Here is a 23,288-nt window from a genome sequence, read left to right on the forward strand (position 1 = left end):
TATTCTTCAAACACTACTTGTGCAATTTGGTAGACTACTTTACCCCAGAGTGCATCCAACGAAACTGGAATGACTTCTGATTGAAGCAAACAACACAAAGTGAAATAGCAACTCTTAGTCTGCATGACCATAAGTAAGGAAGCGTCATCGCACTCAGATTCTTCCCATGTTACGTTAACATTTAATGCGGCTCCCCACTGAACTTGCTGCGTGCTGATAAATACTGCAAATAAAGCGCTTCCATTTTAGTGTACGTCTGCATTATTTGTAGTTAAGAGCATTTACACACCCGTGGTTTTTTGTAGTTAAAACTCTGACTGTAACTTACAGGCAAACTGAAGACTTGCTCTTCTGCTGAGGATAGCTCCTACTGTGTTGTAGGCCATACACTGGTACATCCCTACATCCTGGTATCGGTCCAGGCTGCTTATAATGAGGTTGCCCCCAGACAGACGCCGCCGACGATCCAGACCCAGATTTATGAGAGTCCCATTCAGTGACCATCTGTGAGGGCAAAGACACCATCAGTCCCTGGCAAAACACGCAGTCCCCTTCTTCCTTCCAACCAAGGTGGTCTGACAGGAGGTGAGTGGAAAACACAATTCACTGTGGTAACTCACTTGGAATAAGAATAATACACTTTATGTGGTGTGATTTGCGATGGTGCCGAGGATTTTAAAAGGTTGCTAGTTGAAATGAACTCTTGTGGTTAGGACTTTGGCCAACGATTCTTTTCGGCTGTGATTAAACTTCCTTAAAAACAAACAAATCTGCAAACACAACTGTGTTGTGTTCAGGGTTAAGGACAATGGAGTTGATACATGTGTGACTGCCAGCAAATTATGGACAGTTCTGTGCATCAACTTGATAAACTATGCTTGCAGTCATTTGAAAAGAAAGTACACCCTCTTTAAATTCTAAGGCTCGTGCATCAGGACACAATGAAAATTAATTGATTCAAAGTTGATACAAGGTTACTACAGGCTCAGACAAACAGATGACGACATATTATGCCATGCCATTATATATTGAAAAAAACAAACAAATCCCCACCCCAGCAAAATGCAGAAGCATGAAAAAACTAAGTACACCCTTACTGATTCCCCAGGAATTAAGAGGATGAGAAACAGCCAAGTGCTGCTAATCCAGTCCACTTGATTAAGTGATGATCAGCAAGTGTAAGCACCTCTATAAAAGAAAGATTTTTGGCAGTCTGTTGGTCTGTAAAGTTCAGGTGTGTGTTAGCAAAATGCCAAGGAGGAAAGACATCAGCAGTGATCTGGGAGAAGCTGCTGACCATTAAACTAGGAAGGGTCTAAAGGACATTCCCCCACAATTTTAAGTCCATCATTCTACAGTAAGAATGATTATTCACAAGTGGAAAAAACTCAAGACAGCTGCTAGTCTTCCCAGGAGTGGGAATGCCAGCAAATTCACCCAAGGTCAGACAGGTGACCTGCAAAAACCTCAAAGCAACATCTGAGTTAGCATTAAAATTTAAAGTTCATGACAACTCAATTAGAAAAAGGCAAGTATGGCTTGGTTGGAAGAGCTGCCAGGAGAAAACCCTCTTCTCTCTAAAAATAACACGGCTGCTCAGCTAAAGTTTGCAAAGCTGCATCTGCAGAAACCAGAAGACTTCTGAAACAATGTCCTGTGGACAGGCAAGACCGTTGTTTGGCCACATTGCACTGTGCCACATTTGGAGAAAACCAAACGCCGAATATCAGCACAAACACCTCAAACCAGCTGTCAGTGAGTCGACAATGAACTCTTCCAGACTTCAAGCTGACTGAAACCCTGTGGTGGGACCTTAAGAGAGCTGTGCATAAACAACAGTCTACAAACTTTGATGAACTGAATCAATGCTGTAAAGAAGAGTGAATCAAAATTCCTCCACAACAATGTGAGAGACTGATAAAGTCACGCAAAAAACTATTCATTCATGTTATTGTGGTTATAGTTATTACCAAAATGCAGAAACATTTTGCAGAAACCAAAATGTTTCTGCATTTTAGCTTATTTTTGTTAAAATAAATAAACAATATATCATATATTGTTCTACATCTGAGGTTGTATTTAAGTAACTTTCGAAGCTGATAAGGACCCAATGAGTTTATTATCTGCTGAAATTTACCACCTTAGGATTAAAAGAGAGTGTACTTTGTTTTTCGAGACTGTATGCTGCTTGAGCGAATCATATTTTTTTGTACCTGCAGTCTAACAGTACCGTAATCATGCTGCCATGTCTATATATCATTAATTTACTCACCTAACAGATGTCCTTTGTGTCTGTATAAACCTTGAAGTGCAAATTTCTTTACGGTGTTGTATTTTTTCCATTTTTCTTTATTTAGCTCTGCTACTACTTGCTGCTGCAGTTATCCCATTTTCCCCACAGGGATCATTAAAGTTTAATCTAGGGGTATCATACACAAAGCTGTCCTTCGCTATTTAAGGGGAGCGGAGGACAAAGGTTTTAGAAGCCATTCTGGACAATGATCATCAGTCTAACCATAATCACCTCGTCTCTGTCACATTAGATTTACATAATGTGATATTATTCCACCTTTGACTCCCCATCAGGACTAAACATTACCACCTGGCAAGAGGTAACAATGGCTCAATGTATCAAAGGAGGCCTTTTAAACTCCTTTTCACCCTTTATTATATCTTTCCAACACTTAGCAGGAGGAAGAATTAAAAAAAGAAGAAGCTCTGTGAAGCAGGTTACGACGGTGCTATCAAATAAATGAAGCACCTAAAAGAACTCTTAAAAACTTAAGGTTAATTCATTGATTCAAGCAAGTCTCATTATTCATTTTCATTCCCCGCCACCGCAAAAACTCTATCTCCTTTTAAATGCTATTCAAAAGCTGAGCATTGATGGGTTCAAGGACAGAGCACTTTTCAAGAATGTTCCATTGTTTGTGTTTAAGAAAAAAACATAACCCTTTCTTTCACTTAGCAAAACACTTCCTTTCTTGCTTTACTTAAGTGGCAACAAGTGGCAACAGACATGTGGGAAACACAATGGATGACTTTTCAAAAGCATATATGTTTCGCTTCCCAGTAAAAGAGAGAAGAAAAAGAAAACATTCTTAAAGAATAATTAGCGATCAGGTGCAACAATATCAACATTGGAATAACACTGGTCATTAAAATGCACCACTGAATTCATGTGGATTTTACTTTAATGCTTTACATGGTTGCAGACTCATGACAATTGCAGTGGCTTCCTCCAGCCTCAGTAGAGCAATGCGCTCCACTGCATTTAAAAAAAAAGGTGGTGGGAACATTTTGGGAGTATTACAAAAATCGTTTTCACACATTAACTCTGGAAAAAGTTGGCAGTACTTGGGAAGATGCCGTCTTCTCTCACATGCAGTACACATGGAGATCGCTCGTGCCAGCCATGTTCTCGATGCTGGAAATATTCAGTTTGGTTTACAGTAGAGATCTTCCTGTGCAGAGCGTCCACAAAGCAGCACATAGGGCTCGCTAGCTGTGCATTCACCAGGGTATTATCTGTGCTGTTCTCACAATCTGTGCAAACCAGAACCCACTGCGTGGGACATTTGCATTCTCACATGCACCTCCGTCAGGTAATATTTCGAAAAGTTGAGGGCTCATATCCCAATCTGTTCAAGCATCTGTGGGATGCCCAATCCAATAAGAGCTCTTAACCCAGCGGACCTCGAGGATCTGCTACCAATGAGCTAGACTCAGAGGTCCTGAATCCATGCCCAAAAAGGTCAGTGCTGTTTTGATGCATCTAAACAATAGAGGAGGTTTTAATGGCTGATCAGTGCACGTTTATCATGCTGCACAAGGAGTTTGTGACTTAACCAATGCCTCTCTGCCTGAAATCTTTCCACAGCGCTGCACATAGATTGCTTACACAGAATGCAGACTGGCAGATCAATTTGCTCTCACATCTATGGTATATGTGTATGTGGACATCCTGGAAAGGAGAGAGTGGTTGTTTATTTGACACCACAGCCTGATTGACAGCTTTCCCACCAACTTGAGCAAAAAAAAAGCAAGCGCTCGATAACACCTTTGTTTTTTAAATTAATGAAATATGACTCTTCATGAACCGTCTGTGCTGCAGAAACAAAGCAATAAAAAGGGCAGAAACTTGAAGTGGCAGGCAAAACTGCCCACTGGTTTCAGAAATAACTCAAATAACTTTGAAAAATAAAGCAAAATATCTCCTTTGCCAAGAAAGGGAAGCATAACAGAAACATTTGTGCGAAAAGACAGACATAAACAAGATGATGAAGTCGCTGGAGACGGAAAGGCGAAGAAAGACTCGACTACAAATGTCCTGATGCCAGGACTTCCCCAGAAATCCCACGTCCATGCTCTGAGGGGACCGTGTTGCTTTGACGCCACGAGGCAGACCTACACAAGATCAGGCAGGTGGTTTTAATGTTGTGGCCGATCAATACACATGCAGCTTGGTCACTGTATGCAATGAGGTTAACCCTATTACTCTTGTGGCTTACGATGAACACCTAAAGGGCTGGAATGACTAGTACATGCCTGCATGTTTGTGTAGGTGTCCATGTCCACTCTTGCATTCAGCTCTTAATCCCTTAGCCACCGTTTTCACCTCTTTTTGACCTGCTCTGAAGTGCCTCTGCTGTTCAGTGGTGCCACGAACATAGGGCAGGTGATTGAATGGCAACTGGAAAACTGAATTACTCCGCTTGAAACTCATTTTGTGAACACATGTTGTCTGACCACAGAGAAATCCGAGTATTCTGGATGATCTACCGGTCTAGAGCCACAGACTTCAAACCTCAGGTCAAGTAAAGGGTAGACAAGTCACCTTCTGTTTACGTTTAAGACACTCACACAGTGTAACTTTTATAGCCTGCAGCAGCAACGATGCTTTTCTATAGAAGATCTGATTTTCTCCCACGAGTTTTTAAATCAGTGCTGTGCGCATAGTATGAAAGTCTCATATCTCTGTGAGTGACAGGAGTGGCAGAGGAAAGGGAAAAGGGGGAAAAGAGAAGAAGGGGGATGGGAGAGAGCAGTGTGAGCCCATTTACACTTCAAGAGAGGAGCCAGAGAGGTGCTGAGGGCATACAGAGCCTAGCACAGCCAGCGTGACAAGACACCCCGTTAAACATGCTCATCTCACCTTTAATCAGTACATGGAAATACCTGGTCTTAGATGGGGAATGTGAAGAGCCTGAAATAATGAATGTACATACTCCACACCACTGTCATTCATTTCATCTGCGCCGGCTGTGCTGCAGTAATTCCAACGTCGAACGCCAAAGACACTTGTAATCAATGTCTGTTGGTGCCAACCGGTGTCTAGCAACCTGCATCGGCCTCATTGTGTTTTATAAGAGGAGACGATCATTAAGATGCTACACATGTGTCACTAAGATACTATCTGGTAAGACAAGAGGCAGATTGGTGGTGTGTTAGTCAATATGAATTAGTAAAGCCATAATGACACTGCTGCACAGAGTGTCTATGTGCATTTCAGTCTAATTTGAAGAAAATTAATAGAAAGGAAAGCGGCTTGCTTTTCCACATGAAAACTATAATCTAAATTGGCTTTGCAAGAATGGCAAGCTGGGAGCAGCCAGGAGTATAAAAAGGTGTCTGCATCTGTATTACTTTTCTTTTCTGGGGTAAAAAGTCACTGAGAATATCCAGATGAGTACATCACTTCTTCCTTTCCCTCATCTTCTTTTTCCATTTAGATTGCGATCATGTCTCAATGCAGCTTTTATGTTTGCTCAACTAATCATTTACTTTAAACAAGCTCCTCTTTTGACGTTGACAGTTGAGAAAATACCGTCGGTGATGAACGCGAAAGAGTGGAGAAAGTGCAAGTAACTGCTTATGAGGTGGAGAACGAGTCCGCCTGTGTTATTTTAAACAAAAGAGCAATACGGCGTTGATAATGTGCTAACTGAACTGCAGTTCAGTTAGGACGCTGGATCTTTATTTCCATCAGTTTATATTTGAAAGCTGTGTTCTGGCATCTCACTCCCATGAGTGAATGAATGTACTAATCTGGAAGTGAGCACAAGCGGGACCCAACACAGAGTCATGCATCAGTGACTATAGATGGGACATTTAATAAGTCAGGTACAGCACAAGACGAAGTGATGGGGTGCAGGTGGGTTGCAAAGCGCCTTGCAGGTGCAAACATTGGGGAATGAGGCAAACGTGGGCTGGCTAAAGCAGCTTTAATAGTGTGTCCTAAGTGAGATTTGCCAGTTAAATGTATGGAAGAGCATCGGCAAGGCTGTCAGCTGATGTTGGCGAACGTTGAGATCAGCTGAGCTGCTGGGATTCTGCTGAGCTCGACTTCTTATAAATGACTGCTACGTTAAACCCAACGAAATCTTGCAAATAATGATTTCTAAATCAGTCTTTCACCCATTTTAATAACCCCAAACTAACATTTTTGAAAACCTGAAGAATAAAAACCTAAACGTGAATGTGCTCCTACCTGTACTGAGGAGATGGTGTTCCCTTTGCGTCACAAGTCAGAGTAGCTTCCTCTTCTATGGAGTCAATGGGAATGAACAAATCACCCGGCTCCATTCTCCATCTCGGACCATGGAATGATCCACTGTCCAGGCAATCTGACAGAGACACAGTTCCAGCGTGAGCATGAAGACAGAATAGAAATCACTGTAATGGAGTCGGGACTCCATTATTACCTGATTTTTCTTAGATGGAAAAGTGTCATAAAGAGGCTTTTAAAACAGGGAAGCGAGTCTCATATCTTTGCGGGTGTTGCAAAGTGTTCTTGCAAACAAATAGATTTTTAAAAAATGAACTTCTCACAGCGTTCCCCGGTAGCAGGAAGCCATTTCTGTCATTTTAAAAGTGTCACTGCTCCAGCATTAAAAAAAATAAAATACACACCTCTAGTTTAACAAATTCACAAGAAAACTTTTTTAATCATTTACTAGCAAACTTTTTGTCTATGCTTGGTAAATACAAACATTACATGATTATTATTCAAAGAAAATCATTCCCAGCAGAAGGGGAAATCTTTACTCTCTTTTTATGTTACTTAAGTGTTTTTGTCTAAGTGAAAAAGGAAAAGAAAAGTAAAACGCCTCATCATCAGGTGAAAGTGATGACGAAGATTGAGAGTATTGTGTCTGGATTGTGAGTGGAAGCCAATACTGCAGAGTGCTCCTATAAACCTGAGCCATCATCCTCTCTGACACTATTTTTGTCTCATTCCACAGCTGTAAATGTCCAAACGTGAAGACACACACGCACACACACACACACACACACACACACACACACACACACACACACACGTGCGCACGCACCAGAAACCCCCCCAAAAATCCATCACTCGTAAAAAAAAAAAAAAAGGTAGTTTACCTGTCAAACAGTCGATGATTGATAACAGTAGAAGCTGTTTCCATGGCAACGTCATATTTGGCAGCCAGGGGTAAATGAGACTTTCATCCAATAAGCTTTGAAATGGCACTTGTGTTCTCCGAGAGAGAGAGGAGCTTGACCTGTTGAAACGAGAATCTCCTTGTAAAATACCAAAAACTCCACCACTGACAGCGTAACATCTTTTAATCACCTATCAAGCTAAGACAGGGGAAGTGTCAGAATTTTTCTGTCAGCGGAAACATAATCACTGTAAAACTGGAGGAACAGTTTGGTGCCGGATAGCCCTCACATCTCTAATCAGCAATGATCCAGGCAATGTCACTTTGCGCCCTGTAGTGTGGCCAACTTGAACCCGGAGATGTCTGAGGGTGATACCAGAGGCATATGGGAGGAAGTCCATGCCAATCTATTAGGGGAGCAACCAACGCCTAGGCTCATCCTTCACTTGGACAGATTCACTCTCTGGCTGCCTGAGGAGACTTGGACCTGGGAATTGGGTGCCATCCAATCAATTAGATTCACCCACAGCAGCATGTGTCTTCCCACATGCTGGGGTGAATCAAGACAGCCTGATGAGGAAGCCATTCCACCCAGGTCCGTAATCAAGGGCAAGAGTCTGACTGCTTGTAGCATGTGTTGCAAATTGCGATGCGCGCGCTTCTTGCAGGAGGGGACTGAGCGCGTAATGATGCAATTACAAAATGTCAAATATGCACACAATGAAGAGCAGGCAATAACACAGCAAATAAGGGAACGGTCTCATACACACACACATACACATATTACGAGTGCGCAGCGTATGGGAAGATTTGTGTACATTACTCTGCGCACGCATAAAAGGGAAGCGTATATGAATAAGTCGGGTCTGAAAATACAAGTTTCTTCAAGAGGTGTTGCGGCCGTATTAAGGGCAGGGGCAGATAATAACATCAATCTGCTAAATGTCACACAGCCCACACACACCTACACACTAAAGTTGCTTTCTCACCATGTACGAAACACATGTAACAGCCAGCCAGCTTACACACACACACACACACACACACACACACACACACACACACACACACACACACATACCCTCACTTTCCATTTAGAAGACATAAGCTGTGACGTGCTGCTCATTTGTGGTCTAATCCCAAGGCGAGTCTGGTTCAGAGTGCTACTTATGGAGGGTCTAATTGTTTGTTAGCTGCCTGCATGTCAAATCAGACACGTTGGGGTCTCAGCCAAGATTTTATTTCCTACCTTTCATGTTTTCTCCCCCCCCCCCCCCTTCCCAAAGTCTGCTAAATTGGATTGGTATGCCTCCTCTCTAGAAGACTCCTGCATGCCTTACCTCAGTAATAGGCCCACAGTGTAAAGTGCTGGCATCTCAAGACTGAAAATTGGTGTGTGTAAAAGGTATGGAGGGTATTACAGTACAGTCAACTTCGCATGTTGCATGGTTTGCATTTGCAGCGGGGTTTTACAGGGATGGCTCTGAGTTACATGTGTTCCTTTTTTCCCCCTACACATCCAATAAATCGTTTAAAAATGCAAATTGGAGGATTAGAGAATTACACCAGCGTAACACATGCTGTATAGAGCTGTCCACACACAGATGCAAGCTGACCCACCCACTCACACAGACACACACACACACACACACACACACATAAGCACACATTCACACTGCTTGCAATAATGGTGCTAACAGGATGGTGACAGAAGGTGGTGAGAAAGCTTTGGGGGGGATCGGTCTCAATCAAGAAGGGTACTTTCTGGAACCAATACACCACTGGCTTAACTGACACTTAAAAAAAGAATAAATGTATAAACACATATCTACCACCTACATCACACTCTGCCTGCATCCAAGTAACATGCTGACTGAACAAACAGCCCAGCTGGAAAGAGTAGGAGTGTACTTAGTTTGAAGGCCTGAGCTGCATTCATCACAGATTGTTCAGCTGACATTGTGGCATTAAAGTATGCAATTACCTTGTGAACGCTGCAAGGTAGAAACTGTGTGTGTGTGTGTGTGTGTGTGTGTGTGTGTGTGTGTGTGTGTGTGTGTGTGTGTGTGTGTACACCTTTGCACTCAGTGGATCGCATAAAGGATAAAGCCCATAATTACTGCTACTTCTGAAGTTTTTCTGTTTGTTTTTTTTTTACTTAAAATACAGCCAAAAGAACCGTAATTACACGTTTCTTACTTTTCTTTCTTCTATGTTTTAGTGCATGCAAGTCCACCCAAGCCCCATTCAGCCCTTAAAAAATGTACTGGTCTTTGGCCTGTAGGTTAGCTCTATTTCACGGGGTGAGCTGCAGTGTGGCACCACACCAGGTAAGTACCACAGGAGCAGTTAGGGGGCTGAAATGCCAGGCTGTGACTAACTGCACCCCTTACATCACTTTGACAAAGAAAGGCAGGCATGTTGGAGCCAACTCCTTAATAAAAAAAAAAGAAAAAGAAGTCTCCTCTTTCTAGATTGCCTCTTTAAAAAAAAAAAAAAAAAAAATCAGCCTGCTCAGTGTGCAGGAATTGGCCGCAGTTGGGAGGTCACGTCACGTTGCTCGAGTCTAAAACAAACAATTATTCTCAAATAAAAGGCATTAGGAGCGGACGGTGCTGTCGGGAACAGCATAAAAACAGGCCGACGTGGTGGCAACAGCATGCCCGTCGCTATTTATATAAATTACACAGTCTTACCTGTTATCCCGAAATATCTTGACACCAATAGGAACCAAATTCAGCCCTCACGGATAAACTGCTCCTCCATGGAAACCTCGTTAGAAGAATTTCGGTCGCAATTGCAAGGTCGTTCGTACAGGTGAAACTGAGCCGGTGGTCAGTCACAGATAACGGGTAACGAAGGAGACATAAACACACGCGTTTCATATCGCCCCTCTCACCCACCTCCTCCTCCGTTTCCTCCACTCCCCACCAAAAAAAGAAAAGAAAAGAAAAAAAGAAAAAGCACACACGCGCGCGCGCGCGCTCGCACGCACAACACCCACGTTGTTTGCTGTGCTGAATCACATTTGCTACATCCACAGTTACGAGGCTTGACTCTCGCCCGTGTCTGCGCTCCAGTGCGAGTAAGTATGAAATGGGGCTTGAAAAAGGAACCTCGCGAGGATGATTTATTGTGCGCGTCAGAGTCCCGCTCTCCCCGCGAAGGAAGGAGGAGTGGGCTGCACGGCGGGGAGAAGGTCGATAAAGCAGCCAGAACGTGCAGCGATGGGATGGGAAGGTGGTGCGGGGAGGGAGGCAGGGAAGAAGGCGCACCTGGCGGGGAACTGCGCCCCCCTGCGTCTTCATTTGGTACAGTCCTCCTGGCACACGTGCGGCCTACAGACATTAGTTTAAATTAAGCTAATTCTCCCACAGTGCCTGTTTGTGTAGTGTTTAGAAATGACAGAAAACATTAATCAGAAAACAAACACAAAACTTGGATAAACAGTTAAAATGACAAGTAGCTTTGTACAAGTATCAGGAAGTTTATTTTATTTTGGGCCAGACTTCTTTAATTTATACCGCTGCATAGGAAAACCTTAATTTGAGAATGATAGATAAAGACACAAAACAGACGTTATTAATTCCAATGGGAGAAATTCACATGTTACAGAAGCACAGGGGTCTGCAAGAAAGAGTGAATTAGAGACATATTAGACAAATAAATAAGGAAAAAATGTGTAAAAGTGTACAAATACAAAAAGCCAAAAATGATAGATAGATAGATAGATAGATAGATAGATAGATAGATAGATAGATAGATAGATAGATAGATAGATAGATAAGAAGGTTCTGAAACATATCTATCCATTAACAATGAAGCTACAGTGAGGAGGCAGAGAGCCTCTGGTTCGGGGTAACACAGTGCACCAAACCTCCTAAACCACAATGAGATTGAAACGAGGCAGGAGCAGCAACTTGTGTTTTTTTACACTGCCGTTTTTGTGCAGATTAAACAAAGGAGACGACAAAGTGTTAATTACTGAGCTTTAAACATGTCACTTCTGTTTTTGTGTTAAACGAGCTTAAAAGCTGCTGGCTCTCTCTACTCATTCATCCAGTATTCACATCTTTTCTGAAAGAGTTTTTGAAAACCGTGCCGAACTATTCGCTTAACAATGTCCAAAACAGAATTTTTGTTCTCACACCAGTAGTGAAAATATATGTCCACCTTTGTCTCAGAACAGATATTTTGACATGTTGTAATAGGTAGCGCACAGGTGCAGTTATAAAAAAAATGGTTGATTTTATTTGTGTAGTTACTTTGCATCATGTTGGAGTGATTTATTGCAATAGCACTTGGTAATGTTATTAGTTCCACCTGTGCTCTCTCTGTCATTTGATTTTTATAGGTTAATATAAAAAGAAAAGCTTAATGCATCTAAATATAGAAACAGTATATAATACCCCAGAGACCCTCTGTTAAAGAGAATAATTACTTTGTCAAACATCAGGGGATAATCTGCAATTTTGCTCTTTTGCTCTGTAACATTGCGTGTTTGTCTAATAGGAATTACTCGTCAGTTGCCTTTCCTCGGGTCTGTTTCCTTTCTTTCTCTGAGGAGGAGCGATTTCACTTCCAAATCAAGGTCTGCAGGGAGAAGACAGTGAATTAAATGTCTTTCAAGAAAATTTGTGCTATTAGCCTGCCTAATAATTGACTTTACTTGTCCTATTTTCAGCAAACTTCAAATGTTCAAAGACCCTAATAGGACCAAACTTATGCTATTTATTACTTCTATTTATGACTTATTTGTTTTTCTTTGTTCTTGATATTTATTTTCTTTAAGGAAGAACAGATTTTCTACCACCAGGGGTCACAAAGTGTTAAAGAAGAAAAAGAAAATTAGTTCTGCTCTGCCTTGTTTTTAACTTTCTTTATCATTTACTTGTTTATTTCAACAAGCCTCCATTTTACGCTAAACAGGCGGCATAAAGGTGGGTGGACTTGTGCAAGCTTTTGAGATAGGAGTGGCTACCTGTCATAATATGTGGGGTTGGTGAGAGCCATTAGGACTCAAGTATACATGTACCAGAAAACCAATGTAATGAGCTGTAAGTGGCTGAAAACATGGCAGAGTGGGGTGTTCAAATTACTCCAAAATATGTCGATGTGGCTTCTCCTTTGTGTGCAGTTGGGGCATGCATGGAGGCCGAGTGACATCCCTCAAACTAGTTTCTGATGGGATGAGATTGGAGTGGTGTGGGTACAACTGAACCTCTCTTTTTCCCACAGTACCAATCACGGTACAGAAAAAGCACCTGGTTGTCATGGAAATGTAATGGAGCCCTAACCCGTGGTTAAAAGCTATTAAAAACAATATGATAGTTCACCTGAGCTTTTGTGGAGATACAGTATGGACAGCATAGATAAAATATAGAGACAGCGAATCTTCCACACCCTCAGACATGCAACTTCCACTACACTCTGAAGGTCTGGATGGAAGACAGACTCCATAAACTAAAAGCTGCAAAGTTGGCCAAAGTAATTATTTGATCCCCTGCTGACTTTTTAAAGTTTGCTCAAGAAATGAACTCTCTATTTATGGTAGTTTTATTTTAATGCAGGGAGACATAATATCAACCAAAAATAGAGAAAAAACACACGACAAAAGTTATAAATTGATTTGCATCTCATTGAATGAAATAAGCTTTTGGTTCACTGCAACCCAGCCAGAATTCTGGCTCTGGCAGATTGGCTGTGTGCCCATGTGGCACAGAGATTCCAATCAATCAATCAATCAATTATAGATATTGACTAAACTACACACCTCTCCATGTAATCAATTTCCATTTTAATATTCACCACCTAAGAGCTGTCAAAGGACGTCAGGGACAAGACTGTAGACTTGCACAATGGTGGAATGGGCTAAAAGATTAGCAGCAAGAAGCTTGGTGAGAACCTGCTAACTGTTGGTGGAAGAAACATAAATTGACCTTGACCTTCGGTCTGGAGCTCTATACAGCATCTTGCCCAATGGGGTAATGATGATGATCATGAGAAAGGTTGTGGATTTGTTCAAAACTACCAAAGTCACTAACAACAGCACTGGTAGCACACTATGCTGTAGTGGGCAGTAATCGTACAACATCCACAAAGTCCCCCTGCTCAAGATGGCACACGTACAGATCTCTTTTAGGTTTCCCAGTGAACATCTAAATGATTCAGAGAAGGCCTCAGAGACAGTGCTCAGTGTCAGATGAAACAAAAAAATGCTCTTTGGCATCAACTTGAACCACTGTGTTTGGAGGAAGAGACATGCTGAGTATGACGCAAAGATAGGGTGACTAACCGTCCTCTTTTCTCCGGAGGAGAAGGTCGACAACTAAATGTGTTTCAAAGTATGTCTAAAAACATTCTGTCCGTGTGTCCAGGGGGATTTTCAAGATTGATGGAAATGTCTGGGTTTTCCTATAGGCCTAAAGAGGACCTATATGTGTGACGTTATTTGATTTGATTTGATATACCTTTATTAGTCCCACAAGGGGAAATTTCATAAGGCTGCCGATCTATTGCACGCAATGGCGGCGCCATCTTACCCTCCGACCATACATACATTACACAAAACATCACATGGGGAAGACAGGTCAGAGAGGTATAACAATGGAAAATGCACCACATGAGGAAAGATAAGGAGAAAAAAAACACCTCTGCACATAGCACATGAAAAAACTCTTAATACACCAAAGAAACACATGACAAGCAACAGGGGTGGGTAAAGGGTGAGAGACAGCCGATTTAGACAATACATCCGGGCCTGCAGCCTGTGCGCTGGTCTCCTTGATCCACCGTCAGCATCGGAAGGGAATAAGCGTCGAAGGCGTTATCCCGTAGTTGCTGCTTTGTGAGTGGTTCTGTGCTCACAGATGGGACAGACAGCATGAAGCAACGCGCCTGATGATGTTTAAAAGATGCCAAAGCGCAAGTACATCTTTTCAGATGAACTACAAAAGAAATTTCCCTCGTACCATCCCAGTACTGGTAATTTTTTTTAATACAGATGAGGCATTATTTCTGTATCATTATTTAATTCCAGAGGGTTATAAGTTATTTTTTGCACATGTTAACTTGTAAAAGCCTTTATGACATTTTGTATTTCACCATTCGTTAACCGCACAGAGAAGGCAGCGTTTAAATATGTTAAAATTTTCTTTAAGCAAACAGTATTATTAAAGTTCTTCATGACTGGGGCAAGTGTCCTCTTTTCTGGAAATCAAAATATGGTCACCCTACCAAAGAAAACCAACCCTGTTCATACTGTAAATATGAACATAATTTCCAGGATGAACATCATGCTGTATTGAAGAGTACTTGAACGTATCAACTCAGACTATAAGCTTCTTAGTAAGATGTTAAATGAGGCATTAAAATCAACTAAAAAGTAGAATAAATGGCCTCATAGACCTCTATACGATCACACTTGATTTTGCAATCATAGGAGTCATCCCCTGCTGGCACTTGTTCATGGACTGCATTGACTTATTTATTTATCTTTCAACAGCGCCCAAGGCTATGTCTATCCTTTAAATATAGTCTATTCCTCAGACACACAGGAGGAAAAACTCAACCGATCCTTTCACCCACGAATAAAAGACATTATGGTCACATGGGACAAAAAAAATTTACTCATGTTTATTTTACTTAATTTACTTAATACTGTCATTGTGACTTAGCGGTTTATTGTCTTTCTCACTGAATTCTAGCACCAGGAAAAACCTGTGCTCTCACTGCCCAACTCTCACAAGTACCGACCCACAGAGAGTTAAACTCTGACCTGCATATATAAATTTAATATAACAGAACACAGAAAAACAGAGATAATTCATAGTTCGTGGTAGAGAATACAAAATTCAATTGCAGCTCTGCTGATTTAAACAGTCTGTAGGTTTTAACATATAATTGCACTCAGGCACTGGTTAACTCCCAGCAGCCTTTGCTACTAGTTTTAAAACTGGCCAACCTCTAAAACAGGATTTATTGCTCACTGCTCCTTAGTAGGTTTTACTTTTTCCACTCATTATTTTTTCTCTTTGCTTTATCCAAATCTATGGATAAAATGAAAGTTTAAACTGCACTGATTCTAAAGTCGTCTGAAAGAAATTTCGAGCTGCAGAAAGAAAACTTATTAGACTATGATTCAAGTTTGTTTCACCGACTGAAAAGGCCTGTTGTAGGTACTGAGTTGCAGAAGGCTGATGTTTGAGTGTTCTTGATAAGCATCCGCTGACAGCTTTGGTTCATTGTGAAAGGATGCATTTCCCATGACAAAGACTGCAGGAAAACTGCTTTCTCTTCCAGTTCCAGCTCTCTCGGCTTCTCTTTCTAGTCACATTCTCCCGCTCTTACAGATAAACAACTTCCCTGCCTCTGTCAGTCTCTTCTTTTCTATCTGTCTGTGTCTTTCTCTCAGACAAAAACACTGAACGCCCTCTTCCTTATACTACTGTAATCAGGTTACCCTTTTGGACGTTACCAATCTTCCTCCAAAACACAAACACATGGGTCAATATCTTCGCTGAACTTCAGTGAAGTCTAACTATATTATTTAAGTCTCGTAGAACCCTCAGTCTAATAGGAACCCCATTAAACTTACATTGATCATCCTCATTCCAGGCCCAGGTTTCTTTAACATGTCCAGAACATCGTTAATAATGTTCCATACAGCAGCCATTTGACATTTCCTTTAATTAGGCCTGTAATTTATTCATGCACTTGATCCTAGGAGCTTGTTGTGAAAAGCTTCCTTGAGGAATATTTTATCCTGCTCCTCTGGAGGCTCGTGGATTAACCATCTTAATAGCAAACCCCTAAAGGTATTACTTTCTTCTCTGTCTGTATGCGTGCGTGTGTGTGTGTGCGTATGATGGCAATGAGGATTGTGCCTTGAATGCGTATGTTAAGCTGCAAAAAGTCATTAGGTCTTATTTCTCAACCATTCAGGAGACTCAGTAAATTCTCTCTTATAACTCCTGTCTTGTCTAATTTTGCGCGAGAGCATAAAGAAAAGAGCAAACGGTTGCAAGATGTGCGCTTATCGCACAATGCAGCGACCCCCATGTTTAACCCAGTTTTTGCGGAGGAAAAACATCACTGCTTAATTTGCTCACTCTGCAGGTTGGTTAACAGACAGCGAAACACAGCAATTTCCCACAAAGTAGAGCAGGAAATCTCAAATGCACACACACACACCGGCGCATGCACGCACACACTTGAAATGGGATTTAAGATGTTAATTATGATGTTTCTTGATCATAGAACATTGCTCAAATCCTGACTGCACACCTGACAGAATCTCTTAAGGCAGTGAGGGGGAAAATGCATGCATTCAAAGATTGGGAAGTAAAGGCTCTTGCATGAATGGGACACACACACACACACACACACATAGAGGTAGAAAGGAAGGCAATTTAATTTGACAATTTGTCATTTGTCGGGAGTGGAGGCAACACTATAGCATACTTTATTATTTCATGAAAAATTTAACAGCTATTGCTGCAAATATGTAAACCTATATCATCTTCACCTTTTTTATGTAATCATTTTTCACAAAAAACATAAATCCTCTCCTGTTTTCTTTTTTTTTCATCCATTTGTTCTGTGTGGTAATACATCCAGACACAAAAAACATCTCTCGCCTTTACAGCAGTCAATCTAAAGCAACTTGGGTGTTTTCTTCACATCACTTAAACGTATATCACACAGCCACTTTGTGGGAGGGAGGGCTCGCTCTTTCTCTCTCTGCTATCAACTAACACAAGATTTTTTTTCTTTCTTTTTTTTAGCATTTCTGGTAGCTTTAGTTCATTAGCTAGCTAGGCTCCTTTCAAGAGCCTTACATAGAAGACTAATTGGCCAGCATACCTTTTATTGCATACAGCAGTTCCACGGCTGTGGAGGATCAAGAAGGGAAAGATCCACTTTGAGATAAATCCGCCTTTTATTCAATAAGAAATTCACTTGCCTACAGAAGACACCTGCAATTAGAAACCAGCTTGTGAGGTCTGACACGGGGTGTACCGAGAAAAAAAGGCAATGCATCTGTTTATCTATGGAAATGCATATGAAGGCAATTCATTTATTACAAGGCAGCAGAAATAAATTTAATATCTTATGGTAAACAGCAAGAAGAAATACGGCTTATAGAAAAGGGATAATCACATAGACAGACATTTTGCACCACTTAGAAGAGATACTGTTTTGTACCATAAATTGCTACTATTGTACATAACACTGCCTCGTTAAAGATGTCAAGGTAAGTGTATGAAGTATAACTATATTCAATATCGATACCACTGCTGTTTAGTTGCAGCTCTAGATGACATTTATTTTCCTTTTACACACCAAAGGCAGAGTAAAGACAAATTTGGGAAAATTCATAATGATTAGATGTGCCAGAGACCATGGGAGGTGTTGTTTCAGCTCAATGGTCATTCAGAGGATACGGTTTGTAGTGTCATTAAGCAACTGTCCTGTTAAGTGTTTTCAGTCGGTTGTTGCTGAGGGTGTACTTGTGACTGCTGGTGCACCTTACTATAGCGTTCAATATGTTTATTGTGACGTTCCATTTGGTGTATTATATAATTTCACGGCTCGAATGATGCCCCAGAAATTTTAGCAGTGACAACTGCTAAAACAAAACAAAACAAAAAAAAAAGCCAGCTTCACACAAGTGAGTCATTTTTAAGCTGAATACCAACCAAGCAAGAGTGTTGCCTGGTGTAGTGTAACAGTGTTCTGATAATCTCAGTTTTTATAGTAAGTTTTCAATCAGCATAAGGCAGCTTAAAGAGGCACAAAGACGCCGAAAAGTCTCTTAAGCAGTACATTACCCCTGCAGTAATTTGGGGTTTAGTGCCTTACTCAAGGGCCCTTTCGCAGTGTTTGTGGTCTGTAACAACTGACACCTTGCAGTTGATAGCTTGCACAGTTAATAGCCTACACTCCTTTCCCAGTGCCAGAGATGAAGCCAGCACAGTATCTTACAGTAGTTTATTGATAGTCAGTATCTCTATCTCTATGCCAACCTTGAAGTTTTGACAAGATTAAACTGCGCTGACATCATTATCGTCATCTCTTGGTATCTTTACGATCCTGGTAAGAGGTCCCTAAATCCTAAACTCGTGGTGCAGACGGAGTTAGACTTAACGCCTGTAGCCTCTCACTGCTGTGCAGCAACACTGGGAAAAGAGCAGGTGGCAGGAGACATCACTGCCCACGTCCTCATGCTAGTCTGAACAGGCATTTCCAGTGCAGCTGATTTAGATATAAACTCTGCCAATGGCAACACATGAAGTGATAGCCGTGTCAAAATTGCCTTAATGCTTTCGTTTCAGTTGAGAGAGGGGAGGGGACGAGAAGGGAGGTGTTAAGTGTGGTAACGGGTGAGAAGAGAAAATTGTTAAATGGGACAACTCGCCACGTGTTAGGAATTTTCAGAGAGGCAGTCTGTTCTACTTTCCGACTTTATGTGACATTAAGAATGGGATATACAGATCTAACAAATTTTTTTAAGACAATGAAACTCTTTGTATCCATAGCGATTGACAAGTCTCATAAACCGCATGTATATACTCATGTATACATCCTCAGCGCTTAGGTTGTACGGCAGTCCCATTTATTTAGGCAGCCATAAATATTTTAAAATGTATTCTGTTGTGAAGGCATTATACGCAAGCAGTCTCAGCTGAATATTCATGACCTATAAATATTTTAGCTCTCATTTCACCAGCTTTCCATTGACTCATCTTATATGGGTGTGTTCGCATGCGTGTATGTGTTAATACCTATGAAGATGATGTTTTCAGTGTTCACTTTGTGCTGCCTGATATCTGCAATCAGTAAAGTAAGGCTTCCTCACATGATGCTGTCAGGTTTCCTCTCACAAAGAAAAAAAATTGCGCACAATTACACGTTCTTTGGTTGTGTGCATGTTTACATTTATGTAGAGAGTCAATATTTACTTCGCTCATGCAACGAGGTCAATGAAAAGAGCAAATTGATGCATTAATATTTATTGTTTTGTACTTACATAAAACTTACAAGCAAATTGTTTATTTTTGGATCCACAGAGAAGAAGGCTCAGTGCTATGAAAATGAAGCAAGACCTATTTGCAGGCAATGTAATGTTACAAGATTTTTGTCTCCAGCTTCATCCAACTTGCTTAACCGAGCATGTGCTGCCTTGGTCCCGTAGCGTGCCTCCTTAAATGAAATGTTTGCCTCCTTCATGAGAAAACAAGGCAGTTTGGAGTTGTGTTTGCTTTCATTTTGAGAGCATTACGGGCTTATATGTATGTGAACCCCGCTATATAATGGAGCAAACAGTGGGAAGCGAGGTATCTATACCATCCATTTCCTCTTTGGAGAGATCTCCGACACAGAAACACACATCACGAGTGTTCACCTAACACACACCCATACGCTCCCGCTGTTTGCCTTCACACATTGCTCTCAAGTGTTCAATGAAAAGATCTACCCCGGGTGACTGAGATTCAGATATGTAAAGATCCATGCAGCAGGCAGCTTCATGGATTTCAATAGTCTCTTCTCAGCGCGTGTTTTCACTCGGTACTTCCCAGCGACACGATGATCCCCTGCATTTAGCACATTTAAGAAGCTGGGAGCATTAACAGCTTGAGCATAAAACCAAATTTTTCAGAGATGTACTTTGGTCGCAATTAAACACCAACATCGACACACAACATGTGGCGCTCGAAACAGTCTCTTCAGCATGCTCGAGAAAATGAGGAGTTACAATTAACCTCAAACAGCTGGTAACAAGTGACTACGATGCAATTCTCAAGTGTTAAGTTGCACATTGGAGACAAATGAGCCAGAAATAGGTTAAAAAAAACTTGCAAAGTTTGATCATTACAGCCACTGTGAATGGCATTTCTGCTTGGCTCTCCAATTTTTATGGACAGCCATTAGCCGGTTAAGGGTGAACACATCTGTTTCCTGATGCTTTTGTCTAGCTTGACATCTTGGTGTCAAACCCATGAATTATTCAAGCGTCTTAATTAACATAAAGGGTACGATGATGCTAACATGCTGGATAATAAGTGTAAGGTCTGTGCTGAACGAGTATTAGGATTAAACTCTGGTGCACTGACAACACGCTAGTTATAAATATATATGAAAACAACGTATAAATGCCGTTCTGTTGTATTAGTTCATATTGATAAACGTATCAAATTTAATTTTTCCCCTGGGGACCAATAATCTTATGAACTGCCTGTAATATTGTTAAGTGGTGATGATGTAAGTTCTCGTATTGCACAGCAACACTGATATTACAGCACTCTCGCACACATTCACACTCCTGGGTATTGAGTCAATAAATGAAGGCAGCTGCCTCTGACTGCACTTATCAGTCAACATTTATTCCCGGTCCGTCTCCATGTAGCTCCCACTGCATGGTTGTTATCTCAATTTCTTTCTTTTTTTCTGTGCATGATGCTCACAGTGTAGTATACAAAAGGAGCAGTCATTAAAATACCCACACAGCGCAGGCATTCTTTGTAGGTATGAGACACATCTCTCTTTTTTCCGACACCTTTGTCTTCCACTGTGGCTCTCTTTTCTCAGTCACCTGACACGTTGGAACCCCTCGGCTTCTGCATTATAGTATATCAGAAAAATCCCTGACATCTGCAGGTCAGCGTGATCTGCAACACAAAGAAATTAATAACCTGAAGAGTTTATAATGTATGCAACAATACCGCTTTGGTTTGAATAACCACTGAAACACTGTTATTATTCCCAGTCTGTATGACAGCCTGCCCAAAGGACTAGCCAGTGTGTTTGCAGCTGTAGTGTCTGTGATTTTACTGCACCAACATCTTTTTTTTATTTTATTATTTGTTTATTTTTTGCTTTTTGATAACATTGTATATATTTTATATATCTCTAAATTCCTTATCTTTGAGTTCACCTCTTTAAATAGATGGATGAGCAGCAAAATATCTTCCTTATTAGTAATTAATGATAAGAAGAGTAGTTTGGAGAGCTGCTTTAACACCTGGATGTCTGTGCTGTGACTACACACAGAGCAGTGTGGCAAAGAAAAAAGAACTCAGGAGCTCCCTCTGGTGTTAATACATAAAATATTTCCATAGCAGACCAGTGGAAACAGAACGAAACCCAGAATTTCCCAGCTATCAAAGGCTAAAACAGCGGGAACGGAAGGGCTTTTGCAGCTTCTGGAAAACATGGTTTTCTACTAACATAAAGTCCACCCAGTGAGGTGCAGCGAGCCTGTGAAAGAGCGTTAAATCTCATTTAGATATCATTCAGATTTCAGCTTAATTAACCAGTTTGCGTCTCCCTGCCCGTCGCCGCAGATGGCATCAAGGAGTAATGCTTGTATCCCGCACACAGACACACAGAAACACGCATGCACAAAGAGGTCTGGTTAAACGATTTCAAAGCTTTCCGAACTTACTGGATAAGACGACTTCGGATTGTGCCTCTGCTTCCCTGGTGTGCAGAGCCATCTAAGGTATCACTAGGGGGCATTGTTACACCGCAGGAAAGGCCGCCAATCAAATATAAGTAGATTTCCATGGCAACTACATTTTCTACACTCCTTTATCTGTCGAATATATTCCGTGTGTTTCCACTGTAAGTCAAAACCTTAAGACAGAGTACAGTGTGAACTACCATTGTGAACATCCTTTAAAAGAATGCAAAATGATCAGATTTATCACTTTGAATAAGCAGCATTCAACTTGGGTGAAGCGTTGTTTTTTGTTTTTTTTTTTAATATACATTGGAAATAATGTTATTATTAGTACTTGGGTCTATACGGACTCAGATGTGGAGAGGTATCAACAGCCCTCGTTTATTTGCAGTGAAGTGTTTTGAGATGGAGAGAAACACAACTCGAGGTCAAGATTGCAGGTCAGTGCAGCACAATGGCCCCATAATGGGTGAAAATGTGTGATGTCCTGGCAGTGTTCTGGTGCCTCTCTCAATTGGGGCTGATGTCAAGGTTCAGGACTCAGTGTTCACTGCTGGTTTGAGTGGTAATTGGAATGTAAGCTACTTCTCTATAGCTCTACGATTGAGCTTAGTCCTTATGGGAACAGAGAGTGGCACAAACTTGAAAGTGAAGAGCTCCATTTTTTTCTCTTCTTATTGATCGGGGTGCTGTTTTGTCTTTTTTATTCTCTATTTTTACTTCATGAAGGGCACTAGATTGAGATCAATGTTTTAAAATTATAACATGCTTATTCGTGTTTCCATTAGAAGTGTAAACTTTGGTTTTGTCACAAGGACACAGTGAGGTACCTGCAAATATAAAACTTCTTAAACCTGATTCTGAGTAAGAGTTAACAGATGTGAGAGAGGCAATAATGATGCATCAACACTATGCAGATTGCATATAGTAACACTTTTATTGTATAGTGGGGTTTTTTTAGCATGTGCATGGCAAAATGAGCACAATGAACAAACTGATTTATTGTCTGTTTAGGTTTGGTTAAATGTTCCAGGTGTCTTCAAAACCTTCTGTGTGCACAGTCACGCAACATGCTTGGCAATCAACAAATCAATCAGATTATTAAATCTGGCACTGGGTGCTCATCTTTTATACAAATATCCAAGAAAGTCTTTGCTTCCTCAAAACTAAAAAAAAAAGATGACATGAACTGTGTGATGTGACAGTCAGCTTTTGATACCTTCACACCAGCCCAGCCTTGACATAAGCATATACTATGCCATGTGTTGTATAATGCAACATACACTCACCATGTGCACCTTGCTAGTACCAACAGGGACCTGGTTTTGCCTTAAGAACTGCCGTAATTCTTTGTGTCATAGATTCAGCAAGCTGCTGGAAACATTCCTCAGAGATTTGGGTCCATGGCATCACAC

The 23,288-nt window shown here is 41.1% G+C and overlaps 1 protein-coding gene across 2 annotated transcripts in view; it reads right to left on the bottom strand.

Moving 5' to 3' along the window:
• Positions 1–10,695, bottom strand: part of cntn3a.2 (contactin 3a, tandem duplicate 2) — a 44,106-nt gene extending 33,411 nt beyond the window's left edge. Inside the window, exons 1-4 of one of the 2 annotated variants that reach the window (XM_082517748.1) lie at positions 10,313–10,695; positions 7,390–7,529; positions 6,491–6,626; positions 329–504 (exon numbers count right to left, since the gene is read on the bottom strand). In XM_082517748.1, coding sequence (XP_082373874.1) covers positions 329–504; positions 6,491–6,626; positions 7,390–7,444 — 367 coding nt within the window. In that variant the 5' untranslated portion in view covers positions 7,445–7,529; positions 10,313–10,695. Of the gene's footprint in view, positions 1–328; positions 505–6,490; positions 6,627–7,389; positions 7,530–10,105 lie in introns of both variants that reach the window. The other variant, XM_082517747.1, reaches the window with a different exon arrangement.
• Positions 10,696–23,288: the final 12,593 nt, after the last annotated feature.

This window comes from Aulonocara stuartgranti (genome assembly GCF_965226115.1).
Source record: "Aulonocara stuartgranti genome assembly, chromosome: 20".
NCBI classification, from domain to species: Eukaryota; Metazoa; Chordata; class Actinopteri; order Cichliformes; family Cichlidae; genus Aulonocara; species Aulonocara stuartgranti.